A 14963-nucleotide genomic window follows, 5' to 3' on the forward strand; every position below is an offset into this window, starting at 1 on the left:
AACAGCTGTGCTGTCCCCTGTGGGATGCTGCTGCTTCCTCCTTCTAGTCAGTAAGAATTTGTCACTTGCAAGCCTGGGGATGCCTTTGTTTGTAATGGTAATTAATACTTGCCTTCCCCCTTATTGCTAGGAAAATGGTGGGAGGACAGGAAGGATGTCTTTGGATAACATGCTTTTAAATGCAGTATTAACTTTGGCTGAATTTAATTAACACCCAGTGATATCCACTTGTAGATTCCATGATGTGCATCTCACAGGTTGCTTTCCAAATTTCCCCATCCCCCAAATTAAAACTGGAGGCACATCTCATTCTTATGTTCAAAGTTAGTGTGTCTGGGAGCTGAGTTTCTGCATAAATTGCTGTTCTGGGGCATACCTCAGAGGGCAGTCAGTCTGCTGTGTCTCTCTCTGTCTGGAGCAATTGAATGATCTAGTCCAGGGGTAGGCAACCTACGGCTTGGGGGCCAGATGCAGCTCAATCGCTTTCTCAATCCGGCCCGTGGACAGTCCAGGAATCAGCGTGTTTTTACATGAATGTCCTTTTATTTAAAATGCACCTCTGGGTTATTTGTGGGGCATAAGAATTCGTTCATTCCCCCCTCCCACAAAAAAATATAGTCCAGCCCTCCGCATGGTCTGAGGGACGGTGGACCAGCCCGTGGCTGAAAAAGGTTGCTGACTCCTGATCTAGTCACATTTGATGCAGAGACAGAGGAGAATTATTCTCCATCCCTCCACAGGAGGCTCATTGCAAGAAGGTATGGCTAGAGAGCACTGGTGAATCATGCAGGGAGGCAGCCGGCCCCCTCCTCCTCACAGAAGCCAAAGTTCAGTTAAAGAATAAATTAATTTCTAGCTGTGCAAAAGTATGCCCACATCACTCATCTAGCCCCATCTGTGTGCTATGTTTTGAGTGACTTGCTTTTGTCTGGAATCGTAAATCCTAAGAGCGAGCTCAGTTCTTCAAGTGCTGCTTCTTCTGCAGCCGAAACACCCAAGGAGGAGTTACTGGCAGACTGGCAGAAAGAGTTCCAAGGTTTGGAGAACCCTAATCATACTCATCCTAAGGCTGGGGAATCTCCCAAACAGCCCAGTGTAAACTGAACACACTTGGTGGCCACGGGAGGCTGGCAGGCTATTGGAGGGAGGATGGAATGGAGCCTCTTGGGGGAAAGATTATTATGGCAGGCTGGCTGGAGCCCTAAACAAGGGCACTCACACTGCAACATTTTGTTACAGGTCCTACTTGTGCTTATCATTAGCAAGGGAAAGGCACATCCATGATACATGAGCAGAGTAAGAGAAAGCCTGGAAAAGAGGGAGAGGAAGTTCATTCCAGGTATGGTTGCACATGCATATATTTCTGTTTAGGAAGTGGAAACCCAACTGCTGCTGCTGCTGCTTTTTCCTCCCCCTCTTGAGATGCCGGCCCTGAAGCTGCTGACCCAGAGCACCAAAAGCTGGAAGGAAACAGGATACAGATCTGGCTGAATGGTACACATGTCTCTTTGTTACTCCAAAGCTGCTCTGGAGGGATTTTCCAGGGGATAATATGTTTCCAATTATCCCGTTACGCTCTTTGGAGTGCATGTGTTCTGACAAGGCATCCTCCCCATTTCCAACAATATGTCATCTCCCCCTGCGTTTCCCTCTCCGTGTTATTCCCTGAAAAGGTTATGACCTTCTTCTCTGTATGTGCGCACACACACACGCACCACACACACACACACGGCATACTAATCTACCTACATCTCAGGGGGCTCCACTTTGCCACCTGTTTACAGGCCCAGTTTTGCAAACTCACACAGCTTCATGTGGCATGGCTGAGTTTGCTCTGGCACTGAGCTAAATATTATTAAGAGTGTGTGTGTGTGTGTGTGTGTGTGTGTGTGTGTGTGCACGCGAGAGATGGAGAGGAAGGGGGTGGAAAGAGTGGGACAGGGAGGAGGAGTTTGTAAGGCAAGGCAGTTCCAAAGATCCAGAGAAGGGGGGGAAATACCCACAACTTTTGCCGAAGAAAGAGAGAGAGGAAGCAGAAAGGATCGTATGGGCTGGGAAGGAGGGTCCGATTGTTGGGGAACGGATTGCTGCTCTGCACCCCGGGGGAGCCCAAGAAGCGCCACAAGAATGCAGTTGACCAAGGTGTGTTACCTAACTCACTCTCTCTCTTTCTCTTTCTCTGCACAGGCAAGCATGGAATTACAGGCTGCGTCATCTCATTAAAATTATTCAGCCAGAGACGCTGGCTGTTTTGTGGCATACGATGGCAAGGGGCGTGAATGTATGAGTGTCTTGATGTGTTTGTGTTTGACTTTCTGGCTAGAAGCATGGATGGAATGGATTCATCTCCAAAGTTTCATAGAGACTAGAAGCTGGGACACTTTTGTCTCTGTGCAATGCAGTCTATTCCGTTCCCTACTTCTGCCTCCTTGCTTCTTGTATTCATTCTCTTTTTGCTGTTCCTGAATCAGGGTGTGTTAGTAAACAGTTCCTAAGAGAGCTTTAGTCAGAGTGACTGAACCCTTACAATGGCTGTGATTGTGCTTCTGCTAGAAAAAAGCACTTAGCAGTTCCTGGCAGGGTGGGTGGAAGGGAAAAGGTGCACATCGGTGCTAGTGTCCATGTGCCGGCCGTTTTATGTGCATGTGCACTAGAGTCCGTTTTCATCCCACTCCCACATAGTTTTAACTTCCAGAGGCCCAACTTGAGCCTGAGGCTGCAATCCTCAAGAGTGTAAGTCTTGCTGGAATAAGTGGGAGCTCTGTGTTCTGCTCTTCTCAGAGTGGGTTGTTTGGACAACTGTTCTCAGTTGTGGACACCACACTTCAGAAAGTCCATTGCCTCCAGAGGCTGATGCTGATCACAGGGGCATGGAAACCTATGAGGTATGGTTGAAAGAGCTGGATATGTTTTAGTGTGGAAAAGAGCAGATTAAGGGGAGGCGTGATAACTGTCTTTGAATATCTGAAGGGCTGTCACATAGAAGATGAAGCAGGCTTGCTTTCAAGAACAGGGTGAAAGCAGCAGAGTTTGTGGAGCAGACTTGCCTCAGGAGGCGAGGGTGGGCTCTCCACAGCTGGAGGTGCTCAAGCAAAGCCTGGACAGCTGTCTGCCAGGGATGCTGCAGTTGAGCAGGGTCCCCTTCCAATTCTAACATGCTGTGGCAGTGCTTCACAAGGAAGAGGTCCAAGAAAAGAAGGACTGGTAAATGGGAACAAGTGGGTTGTATGAGAATCCCTCTCTACCCTGCCCCACAACCCACCCCCTCACCCCAGAATTACAGTATAGTGGTCCACTCACTGCATCTGACAGGAGAGGACAGCTCTCTTGCTTTGAGAGAACAGCTGAATCTGCCACTGTGTCCCAGGCGTGTGAAACGAGGTTTCTGGTCTAAAGACACTCTTTTTCAAGATCATTGCAGACACCTTTAGGAATGACAGGGGCAAAGCTTTCCTGAGCTGTGCACAGTCTTGACCCATTAAGAAGTAACTGTGCAGCAACTGCAGTTTCCCTTAAAAAAACAAAAAGCTTTTTGCTGTTGCATGTGGTGAGCGGGAGCATCTTGCAGCCGTTGGCAGCCAGTGGCTACTGTTCTGCTGCCCCACAGCATTAAAACTGGTAAGACCAAGGCAGTATCCCACACCATACATTTACAACACACTTAAAACGTATTTCCCTCCCTCCCTCAAAAAGAATCCTGGGAAGTGCCGATTAAGAGCGCTGGGAATTGTAGCTCTGAGGGGTAAACTACAGTTCCCATGATTCTTATTGGTGGGAATGTGCTTTAGATGCACCACCGTGTGTATGCAACTTCTGGTAAGATTAAAATACACTAAAAGCTGAGTGGAATACAAATGCCACAACCAATTCATTTAGAAAATTGCAGAGAAAGGGACCAAATTTCTCTGGCTTGATTCTTAATTTTTGGTCTTAAAAAAAATAATGTTCCGCTATTTTGAACTATGATGCAGAAATAGAGTAAATTATTTTAAGAGCTGGCATTCCTGTAACCCAGGGTGGTGAACATCAGCCTCAAGGCCCAAATCTGGCCTTAGGAGAAATATGTATGAAAATGTGTATGAATTTCCATCCAGACTTTTTTTTTAAAAAAAAATTGCATGTATCTTTGTTACATTTCTAAACCTAGGATTAAAAAAATGAGAAATTGAGAGAAATAAAAATTGAGGCACTGGCCATCCCTACCTGACACTGTAAAGCTCATCAGACTCAATAGGACTTATTTTTTAGAAGACCCCTGGAAGAGATTGCACTATATTACAGAGCAAATGAAGAGCCTTCGGTGATGGGCAATAAACAGAGGGGAGGGCGGGCAGGAGCTTAGCAGTGATCTTCAAGGTGAGAATTTAAGGTTTTCAAGCACGCAAGAGTGTCTGCTCAGCTGTGAAATGTGGGAGGCTATGTAATTGGTAATAGGCTTATAGGCAGGCAGGCATCCCAGGAGTTTCCTTAAGGGTGGGTCACAAGGCCACTGAGATTGCTGAGCGCAAGCAGCCCAGTTGCAAGTCTAGCTTCTCTGACCCCTTTTTATTCAGGTCCAGCCCAAGGCCAGCTTGAGGAAGAGCAGCAAATCCCTCCCCCCTCTTTGTATAGTACATAAGGTGGATCAACTTATTTTATCACCTGAAGCAGAAAAATCTCACAAGCACCTTCTGTCTCTGGCGGTAGAACAAACCCAAGTGATTTTAAAAAAACCACTTACTATCTTTCCATGACTTCACAAATCCACTACCCAGAGGCAACAGCCTTTCTGGGCCCCTGCTTCTGGGGCTGGAAGCAGTGCAGGGTGGATAGGAGCCAGTAAGGAGGTGCTGGGGGGGGGGAGGGACTACGTACATATCATGTATTAAAAACCCACCCACCCACCCACCCAAGAATCCCAGGAACTGCAGTTTGCTAAGGGCATTAGGAATTGTAGCTCGGGGGGGGGGGTACACAGCAGTCCCCAGGATTATTTTGCTAGGGTGGGTGTGTTGTGTGCTTTAAACTGTATGCAGAGAGATATTTAAGGCATGTAACACCAAGATGTCTTACCTGTGTTTATAAAACAGTGAGCAGTTTATGCTGGAGATGTAAAATACTCAGTGCTGACTTCTTACATATTTTTTGGACCAAATAAGGAAGCTTTGGATTGATGTTATTAAAGGAATTGAAACAAGTACGGGACATATATTACCAATGGACCCACTAGCAATTTTGCTTGATTATATTAAAGATGTAGGACCAATGGTTGGTAGAGAGATGGCCCTTTACTTATTGACTGCAGCCTGTATAGCTATTCCTTATAACTGGAATAAATTTGGTCCCCAACCCTGGATGATTGACTGGCTAAAGTTTGGCATATAGCTTCCATGGCTAAACTGACTAAAATGATTCAAGGTCAAAGTGGGTAGACAGAAGTATGACAATTTTCTTTAAAAATAGGCTGATGCAACAAGGTACAAGAAAACCTAAATCCACATGCTTTGATGGGAATATGGTGAGATTCTGATGTATGGATTTAGCAAGGTTTCTGGAATAGTAGGATGAGAGTCACCTAATTAACCCCATCAGCAGAAGCCTCTCCCCACACTCATGAAATTGGCTCCAGAGGGTGGAGTCAGAAGGAGAAACACCACCACCCCCAACAGCATGCTTGGGCAGATGGAATATTTGTAATAGTGCCACATTGAATTCAACCCATGGTTAGCGTTTACCTTGTTTAAATGTACTCAATTTTTTTCAAAATTATTATTAAGTCTTTCTCCCCACCCACCTTTGCTTGCACACTGTTAAATACAAAAAATCTGCCCTCAAAAGATACAGAGAGAGAGCAATTCTGCTGTCAGGGCAGGCAAATAAATGGCTTGTCAGACCAGAGCCTCTCTTTCAGCATCTACATTTTCTTGCCTCCCTTCCTGAACTGGATGGGTGTTATTTTCTCTGCCATCCCTCCCCACCCATCTTGCTTGCTATAGAAGCCCCTCTCTCTCTCTCCCTTCCTTCCTTTCTGTTCCTCTGTGCTTGTTGGCTTAGTCCAATTCAGAGGACGTTCTTTGCATTTTTTGAGGTTAAAACTTCTAGTGGGGGGGATTTTTTTGGACAGAGCAAGGGCAGCAAGTTGGGTATGAGCACAGCTCAGAAAGATTGGCTCAAGTGGCGAAAAAACAAACCAACCCACAGGCGCCTAATCCATGTGAATGAGGAACAGAAGGAGCCTCTGGAGGGGCTGATTGGCAGGGGAAAGAGGGTTTTTGAGAAGATCGGTGCAGGGATCAGTCACTGTGGCTATTGAAGAGCATAATAGCATAAAGCAGCTTTCTCCCAGCGTGGTGTTGTTGGACTCCAACTCCCATCAGCCCCTGCCATAAGAATATAAAATGTGCCCTGGTGAATTCAGCCAATGGGCCATCTAGTCTAGCATCCTGTTCTCACAGCGGCCAACCAGGTTCCTGTGGGAAACCCACAGGCAGGACCTGAGCACAAGAGCCCTCTCCCCTCAGACAGTTTCCAGTCCTGCTTCCAGCTGTGGAGGCAGAGCATGGTTCTTGTGGTTAGTAGCTGCTGATGGCTTTACCCTCCATGAGCCCATCTCATGGTTGGTGGCCTCCCATGTGAGCGAGTTCCATGGTTTAACTGTGCTGTGTGAAGAAGGACTCTTGCATTCTGGAGTAAGAGGAGGAGACTTTGACACAGAGAAGCATCCTAATGCCACATGGAACATCTTGTCTTGTCCTGACAATTCTGCGTCACTTTGTGGATTGCTTACATTGTAATATGATTCTCCCGAGTCGGCTGGACAGGGGCTACTACCATTTTATAGTTCCCAGAACTCCATCTGGGTAGTTAGCAAAGCAGTGGGATATGTGTGTGCATTTGGCATTTCCTCTCTTTAATCCTTTCTGTCACCCACACACCCAGACTTGCGTGCTCTGTTTGCTGCCTGCCTTGTGGGATTCTGACTTTTCATGCTAATCGGTTTTTGGTTACATAGCAGAGACGTGGTTACTCAATTCTGGTATATGATGTCATTTATGACTTGCCTCCTGCTTTAATTAAAAAGACCCGGGGGAATAAATATATGACCTCATTATCAAGATGGGACATTTGAAGTTTTCAAAGAGTCTAGATGAGTAGCTGTTTTTATTTGTGCCATGATCTACTAATGGCCCCATAGGAATCAGGCAGACCACTCCACGGAGCAGAAAGCCTAGGCACCTCCCTTCAGAAGAAGGGCCATAGCTCAGTGGCGGAGCACCTGTTCTACAGGCAGATAGTCCCAGGTTCAATCACCAGCATCTCCAGGTGGGACTGAGAGACAACCCTGCCTGAAACACTGGAGAGCTGCTGTCAGTGCAGACAACACTCAGCTCAAAGGACCTATGAGATTAGGCAAATTCCTATGTTCCTGTGCAGTCATTGCTCTGCTGCGAACTGCACCTTAATTTCATTCAGACTTGGTTTTATCAACCAAAGGACCCTTATGCAGCAGGGGTGGGGAGCCTTTGACTCTCCGCAGATGTTGGACTCCATCAGCACACCGCACAACTGTCCTGTTTTAAGTGGGACATCCCAGAATTACAGAAGCAGCCCCGGCTTCTGATTGTATCCCGGGGTGTCCCATTTTGGCTCCCATGCTCTGACACACGTTTTTGGTCTCACACTCTCACCTTGTGCTTGTGTGCCACCCCCTCCTCTTCCTACTTCTGTGCCAGCTTCCAGAAGTACAATGGTGGGGGGCGGGCAGTCATGGGGGGGGGGAGTGAGAGGGGATGGGGCCTCCATCAAGGTCATGTCCCAATTAGCCTCACCGGGATGTTGGAGGGTATGCACCAGCCCCAGCTGATGGGCTCTTACTGCTGGTCTGGAGCAGCCAAGGGGAGAAAAGGAGGAGGCTGGGCTACTTTAAAGGGTGTGGTGTACTGTGAATTAACTGTGTTGTGCCATCTTGGACACTTTGAAACTGTTTGATTAAGAGACTTTCAGAAGTCTTGAGACCTCTTTCTTATTGACTGCCTGAGCCCAAGCAATAAAACATTTGCTGAAATACTCTTTATTTTGCTATGTATGCTATCTCTGCTGCTTCTCTGCAAGAAACTACCTTTATTTTGTAAGAGTTTTTTCCTAGAGACTAGCGGAACACCCCCGTCTAGACTCAGGGGCATTCCGAGGCGGGGCCGGGGGCGGTCCAACCCGGGTGCCATTCCAAAGGAGGGGTGACAAATGATTGGCGGCACCTCCGGGGCACGCGTCACTCACCGCACATGCCCCCGGGGTGCTTGCCATGCCCCCTGGGAAACGCACCATGCTCCCTGGGACGAGCGCCACTCTGGGTACCAGAGCAGGTCGCTCTGCCTCTGTCTAGACTGCTTGCTAACAGGCTAAGCTGCATCAAGAACCCTTTTTCAAGAAAGTGAATGGAGCCAAGCACCTTGAGTGGAGCAGGCAGGGGTGTCCCGGGCCTTAAAACAGTTCACAAAATGGTGCTTGCAAGATGCTAAAGCTGGAAATGAGAGGTGGTATTCCTGGAGGGAGGGAGTGTGTGTGTGTGTGTGTTTGTGTGTGTGTGTGTGTGTGTGCGCGCGCACGCACACACACACACCAAAAACAGTAAAAAGGGGAGAATAGTTTTTTGTTTTTTTAAAAAAACAAAACCCTTTACATCAAAGGTTGAGAACCATATGTTGTTGGACTCCAACTCCCATCAGCCTCAGCCAGCATAACCAATGATCAAGGATGATGAGGTCTGTGTAGTCAAGCAACATCTGAAGGGCCATAAGTCTCCCATCCCTGTCAACCCCGAGGCTCTATTTTACAGAAAAACTGCACTGGCAGCCCTATTTAATTAAAAGGATTGCTTGTGTCTGTGTGTATACATATACTCCAGCTAATTGATTATAAAGAATGCAAACCTGAAATCCTTCAGCTGTCATGTACTATGATGGGCATTTGCAAGTTGGAGAATTGTGTGCACCCATCCAAAAGCAACTTTCTTTATCTTACGTAAAGAACGGTTGTTTTTCTAGTTATACCAGGTGTCTAGTTGCCAAAGAAGCCTCCTTTGGGTAGAACTGGATACATTTTGTGTAATATTTTTAGGAATATTTAATAGTGGACCTCAGTTCAGGATGGGTTTCCTTCTTCTTTCTCCTACAATCATGAGATGTCATAAGGTTGTCATGTGAGTGACAGGTGGGCAGCACCCACAGCTCAAATTCGACCTGTGATGCCAATCCTGATAAGGATCAGGCCCATGGAGCCAAAAAGGAACCTGCCCCTGTCCTGGATCTTGTGAGTTACTTCCCGGGCTGGTTACGCTCTTGTGCTGAATCCAGCTAAGTCATTGCGTAATGGAGCAACTTCTGCAAGCGCAATGGAGCTTTGCCCTCCTCCTCCCCCTCGTGTTCTTATACAATTTAGGAACTTTCACCATTTTGGAACTAACCTAAATTTTGCTTGCCTGTGTCTTCTGAATGCTGTATGGAAAAGCACATGAAACCATTTTTAACCTACAAAACATGTAGTCTTTTTCTATGCTAAAGGAAGAGGAGAACTTTGGAAGAAACTCACAAGCGCATATTTTAAAGGTCTAATAGCCTGCATTTCCATGCTTTACTTGGCTGCATGTTTTGTGATTTTAAATCTCTGCTGGGGTTCTCTCACCAAAGAGTACTTGCTCCAAACCTGGATCATCGATGGAATTCTCCTTTCTATATTTTAATTTTTCCTTACCAACCAACACTGAGGAGAGGAAGGGGCAGCTCCATTGTGCTCATGGAAGTTGTTCTGTACATGCAGTGATTTAATTAGATACAACCCCATGATTTTCTGAAAAATAATATTTTTAGGGTCACCGAATTCTACAATAAAATCTGGCCTCCTTTATACGTTATGCAAGTTAAGCAAAGCCACATGATCCACAGCAACTGTACCTGTTGACCTGAGGCAGTTGTTAACATAGTCTGTAATAAGATGATTAGACAACTTCATAGTGGATAAGGTGATCTGTGATTACAACTTGTGATGGCTCTATGACGCCTCCGAGAGCAGAGGCAGCGTGCCAGTGAATACCAGTTGCTGAGGAAAAACAGTGTGAGAGGGCTCCGTTGCTCTCATGGCCCACCTGTGCGCTGCCCACCAGGGGAAATACCGTATTTTTCGCTCCATAAGACGCACTTTTCCCCTCCTAAAAGGTAAGAGAAAATGTGTCTTATGGAGCGAATGCAGAGGGGAGGCAGGCAGGAAAAGCCCCCAAGAGCCGCACACAAGCCCTCTTGGGGGCTTTTCCCCAAGGAGGGAGAAGGGACTGACTGGGCGCGTCAGTCCCTTCTTCCCTCCTTGTAGAAAAGCCTGCAGGAGCCGCACGCTCCTTAAAGGGTGCTGCTTTAGCTGTGCACAGCTAAAGCAGCCAGGACAGCAAGCGGGATCCCACTGGCTTTGCTCTTTGGGGCTGGGGTGGGGGGGGAATAATAAATTTTTTATTATTATTTCCCCCTCTAAAAACTAGGTGCGCCTTATGGTCAGGTGCGCCTTATGGAGCGAAAAATATGGTAAGGTGCCTGCTAGATGGACCCTTGGTCTGGTCCAGCATGGAAACTCAGTCTTTTGTGTTAATGAGAAACTCTGGAAAGGTAAATGTCAGGCGTCAGGGAAGCCAGCTTTGGCTCCTCCTGCTGTTCTTAGCTGTATGATTTTAAAGCTGTACTATTAGGTCTAACATAGCCAAACTAAGGGGCTAATGGAGAGGGAAGCTGTGTGTGTGTGTGTGTGTGTGTGTGTGAGAGAGAGAGAGAGAGAGAGAGAGAGATTGAGAGAGAGAGAGAGAGAGAGAGAGAGAGAGAGAGAGCGCGCAATTTGATTCCAAGGGAGCCTCTCAGGACCTGGACTGCTGCACTCATTTTCCCAGTCTCATTTGTCTGAAGTAGAAAAGGAGAAATTGGAAATGGAATTCCTGAGGCCTTGTTTCTTATTGGAATTCAGTCGTGATGAGCAGCTCAAAAACCCTCCCAAACGCCAAACTGCTGCTGCAACCCCCTGCCTGAGACAATGGAAAAAACTGCAATATGCACGGCTTGGACTGTAGCCCTTGACTGGGAGTGAGTGAACCAAGCGAAAGGTTTGCCTGTCCCTGCTGTGAGACGTCTCCGTCAGCCAAACTAGGAGTCATCCAGTCCTTCCTCAGTTCAAGGAACCAGCCCCCCCCCCCAAGCCTCTGGCCATGGATCTTGGCCTTTACCCAGGGAGGAGGTACGGAGCACTGACACATTTAAAACATGTGGCTCTCCCCAAAGTACCCTGGGAAATGTAGTTCATCCCTTACAGAGCTACTATCCTTGGCACCATAAACAAACTTCAGTTCCCAGGATTCAGGAGGGGGAGGGCAAAGTCATGCGCCTTAAATATGCCTTAAATGTACAGTGTGTGTCAGACGCAACACCTTCTCCGGAGGATTAAGATTCTTCTGAAGTTGTGCAGGGGCCCCTCTGAACACTGAGAGAAAGGTTGGGGGCCGGGCACAGGCCTCTTCAGGGTTAGAGAGCAGAGCAGAAGAAAAGCAAATGCACATTTAAGGCCACAGGAACATATACTGAACATGTTGAAGGCTTGAATTCCCGAAGGGTAAGGGTCCTGTTCCCAGAGTCAGTGTGGTGTGGAGCACAGAGTGCTGGACTTAGGGCACGTAGACCTATGTATACCTGGACCTGGTGATGAAAGCACTTCTAGCTTTCCACCTCATTGCTTGTGGAAAATCTACCTGGTGGCCTGACTCTGCAACAGTTAATATGTTTCCTTCCTATCCCTGCTTTCCCTTATTTATTTATTTATTTATTTATTTATTTATTTATTTATTTATTTATTTCATCTTTACATTTCTATCCCACCTTTCCTCCAAGGAGCTCAGGGTGGTGCATATAGTTACCTCCCCTCCCCATTTTATCCTCACAACAGCCCTTTGAGGTACTTTAAGCGGAGAGATGGTGACTGGTCTTTGTCCGGCCAGCCCAGGACATTTTGGCACCTGAGGCAAACCACAGCATGGTGGTCCCCTTCTCACTCGGGAAGAAACAGGGAGTGAAGACCCACACCAGGCAGGAACAAAAGAAAAACAAAGATCTGCTTCGGATCCTGCCTCCTGAGGTGGTCACTTTACCTTGCCTCATGGGATCAGTTCATGTTCTAGAATCTAGACATTGCTAAGGGTAGGCACAAATTTACTGGATGGTGTTTGGTTTAGCCTTTGGTCTGGGGAGACTGAGCTTTAGCAGGGTTAGCCTATAACATTTGGCTGCCTGAGGCGAAGGAAAAGATGGCTCCTCTCTCCATTCCACATACAGAAGCAGACCCTGCTGGCGGTTGAATCTTACTTCAACATTGGCAGTGGGGCACCACCTCTGATGCTCCTGAGGGCCAAGGGCTAGCTCAGAGAAGACAAGGCACACACCGCTCTGTCTGTTCCGCCCCCTCAGCATATGCCACCTGAGGCATCTGTCTCACTCTGCTCAATGGCAGGGCCGGCCCTCAGCTTCAGATCCCTGCTTGGCATCAGTGGCCCTTGCCCAGATCTCACAGGCTGACAAACCCATAGCAACCAGAGAACATGCTGTGTGCCCACATGCTTCCTCCTCATCTCATCCTTCACACACCTGGCTGCAGCGCTTCTACCTGGCTTGTTAGGCCACAGTTGCCCATGGCCCCATTCCCTGCCTTAAAGCCGACTGCGGTTTTTCCGGTTTTATAACCAGAAGTTCAAACTGTGTGCCATATTAGTCTTTTTCTTAGCACCTCTGAGTTTTAGCAGCTATAGAAGGGCTTTTTGTAGATTGTATGTGTCTTGACAAGAGTTGGTGAGGCCTCTTTAATGGTTTGGAAAGATGGTGTTGAGCCAAGGAAGGAGAGATATCGTTGAAGAATCACGACATAAGTAAATTCTTCACATTCTCATGAAAAATTGTAGAAATATAATTTCAGGTTCACATTCAGGCTATGATGCCTGCTCACCCAGCTGCAGAATGATCTGCCTGAGAAGACTGTGGAATAATCTGAGGAGAAGTCTAGGCCAGGGGTCAGCAACCTAAGGCCTATGGGCTGGAAGTGGCCCACAGAGGTCGTTTGACCGGCCCACAAGCTGCCCCCGAACTGAGATGCCTGCTCGCGCGCTGTGCTAAACCGGTGCAGCACGGCGTGGGGACTCGCTTCCGCGGTGCCAAAAATCACATCTGTGCAGATGCCAAAAATCGTGGGCGCGATCCAGCCCATGGAGGGATCTCTGCGGGACTGATCCGGCCCAGGCAAGATATACCTTGCTGACCCCTGGTCTAGGCAGTGTCATAAGACCTCTCAGGATGCAAGTCCCTGTTGCTTCCATAGCATGCTGAGTAAAAAGCAGTAATTGTTACCTTGCCCTGACAGAAAGGGTAATCTTTAATACAGTGGTACCTCATGTTATGTACCATCCCCCTTACGAATGCTTTGGGTTACGCGCTCCGCTAACCCGGAAGTAGATGCCCCTTGTTGTGAACTTTGCCCCAGGATGCGAGCGGAAATCGCGCTCCGGTGGCATGGCAGCAGCAGGAGGTGCCATTAGCAAAAGTGTGCCTCATGTTACAAGTGGTTTCCGGTTACGAACGGACCTCTGGAACGGATTAAGTACATAACTGTACTGCTGTTTCAGTTCAGTATGGGAATATGGGATAGTCCCAATTAACAGTAGCACACTAGAGCAAAAGTGTCTGAAATATCATGCCGTAGTACATTTCAGGGCTCCTCCAGATGACCTGTTGATTGAGCATTTATCTTGATTTACTTCCACAAGCATATTTGGCTTGCAGGTTAAATTATATCTTGTCTTTATTGAGCATTGATCCTGATTTGCTGGCACAAAGTTTATTTATGTGGAGTGGAGGTTAGATTCTATCCTGTCTTTATTTGATTTGTTGGTGGGTAGGGGTTGTTATATGAGAATGAACATTCATTCTGATTTGCATGTGGGGTGTTTATACATCTTCCCATTAATCATGTCTTCATTCTACAATTTTCAAGGGATTAAAGCACTCTATCACTTAGCACAACAAACCTATTTTTAAAGCAAACAGACTTTTTGTGGTTAGGAAAGAAATGGCAAAATGCACCAAAAAGTCTAGGATGAACAAAGGATTAATGGGAAGACTCCACAAGCAAATCAGGATGAATGCAGGATGAATCCTCATTGTCTTTGTAAACAAATGAAAGCAAAGGCTCAGTGTAGACTGGGAATAGTCTAACTACCACATAATCTTTAGGATGAATACTGAATGAACAGGTTGTCTGAAGTGGCCCTAAATATCCCAGCATGTGTTTGAATTCCTTCCTGCCAAAGACTGAGTTCAGAGCTGCCCTTAGCCTTCAAGGAGACACAAGACTCTTTGTGTTTTTCAAATGGAAAGTCCACGGCTCATCAGTATTACATCCAGTCCAGATGCATTGACATCATAGATGGGAGGTATAGGAGGATAAGGATGGGCCAAGGCCCACTGAGAACACTATCCTGCTCACCCTTTGACCTCCCCTCAGCTGGCAGAGTTTTATGACAGAGTAAAGGTAAAGGTAAAGGGACCCCTGACCATTAGGTCCAGTCGTGACCGAATCTGGGGTTGCGGCGCTCATCTCACTCTATAGGGCGAGGGAGCTGGCATACAGCTTCCAGGTCATGTGGCCAGCATGACTAAGCCGCTTCTGGCGAACCAGAGCAGCGCATGGAAACGCCGTTTACCTTCCCGCCAGAGCGGTACCTATTTATCTACTTGTACTTTGACGTGCTTTCGAACTGCTAGGTTGGCAGGAGCAGGGACTGAGCAACAGGAGCTCACCCCATCGCGGGGATTCGAACCACCGACCTTCCGATTGGCAAGCCCTAGGCTCTGTGGTACTAAACATATATACCGTATTTTTCGTCCCATAGGACGCTCCGTTCCATAGGACCCACCTAG

At 47.3% G+C, this 14963-nt stretch overlaps 1 protein-coding gene across 1 annotated transcript in view; it reads left to right on the forward strand.

Annotated features, from left to right (window-relative positions):
- Positions 1 to 1992: 1992 nt before the first annotated feature.
- Positions 1993 to 14963, forward strand: part of TNS2 (tensin 2) — a 119074-nt gene continuing 106103 nt past the window's right edge. The window contains exon 1 of the mRNA XM_028721244.2: positions 1993 to 2142. Within this exon, the coding sequence (XP_028577077.2) occupies positions 2047 to 2142 (96 nt within the window). The 5' untranslated portion in view covers positions 1993 to 2046. The remainder of the gene's footprint in view (positions 2143 to 14963) is intronic.

Source organism: Podarcis muralis, chromosome 2 (genome assembly GCF_964188315.1).
Source record: "Podarcis muralis chromosome 2, rPodMur119.hap1.1, whole genome shotgun sequence".
In the NCBI taxonomy this organism is placed as follows: Eukaryota; Metazoa; Chordata; class Lepidosauria; order Squamata; family Lacertidae; genus Podarcis; species Podarcis muralis.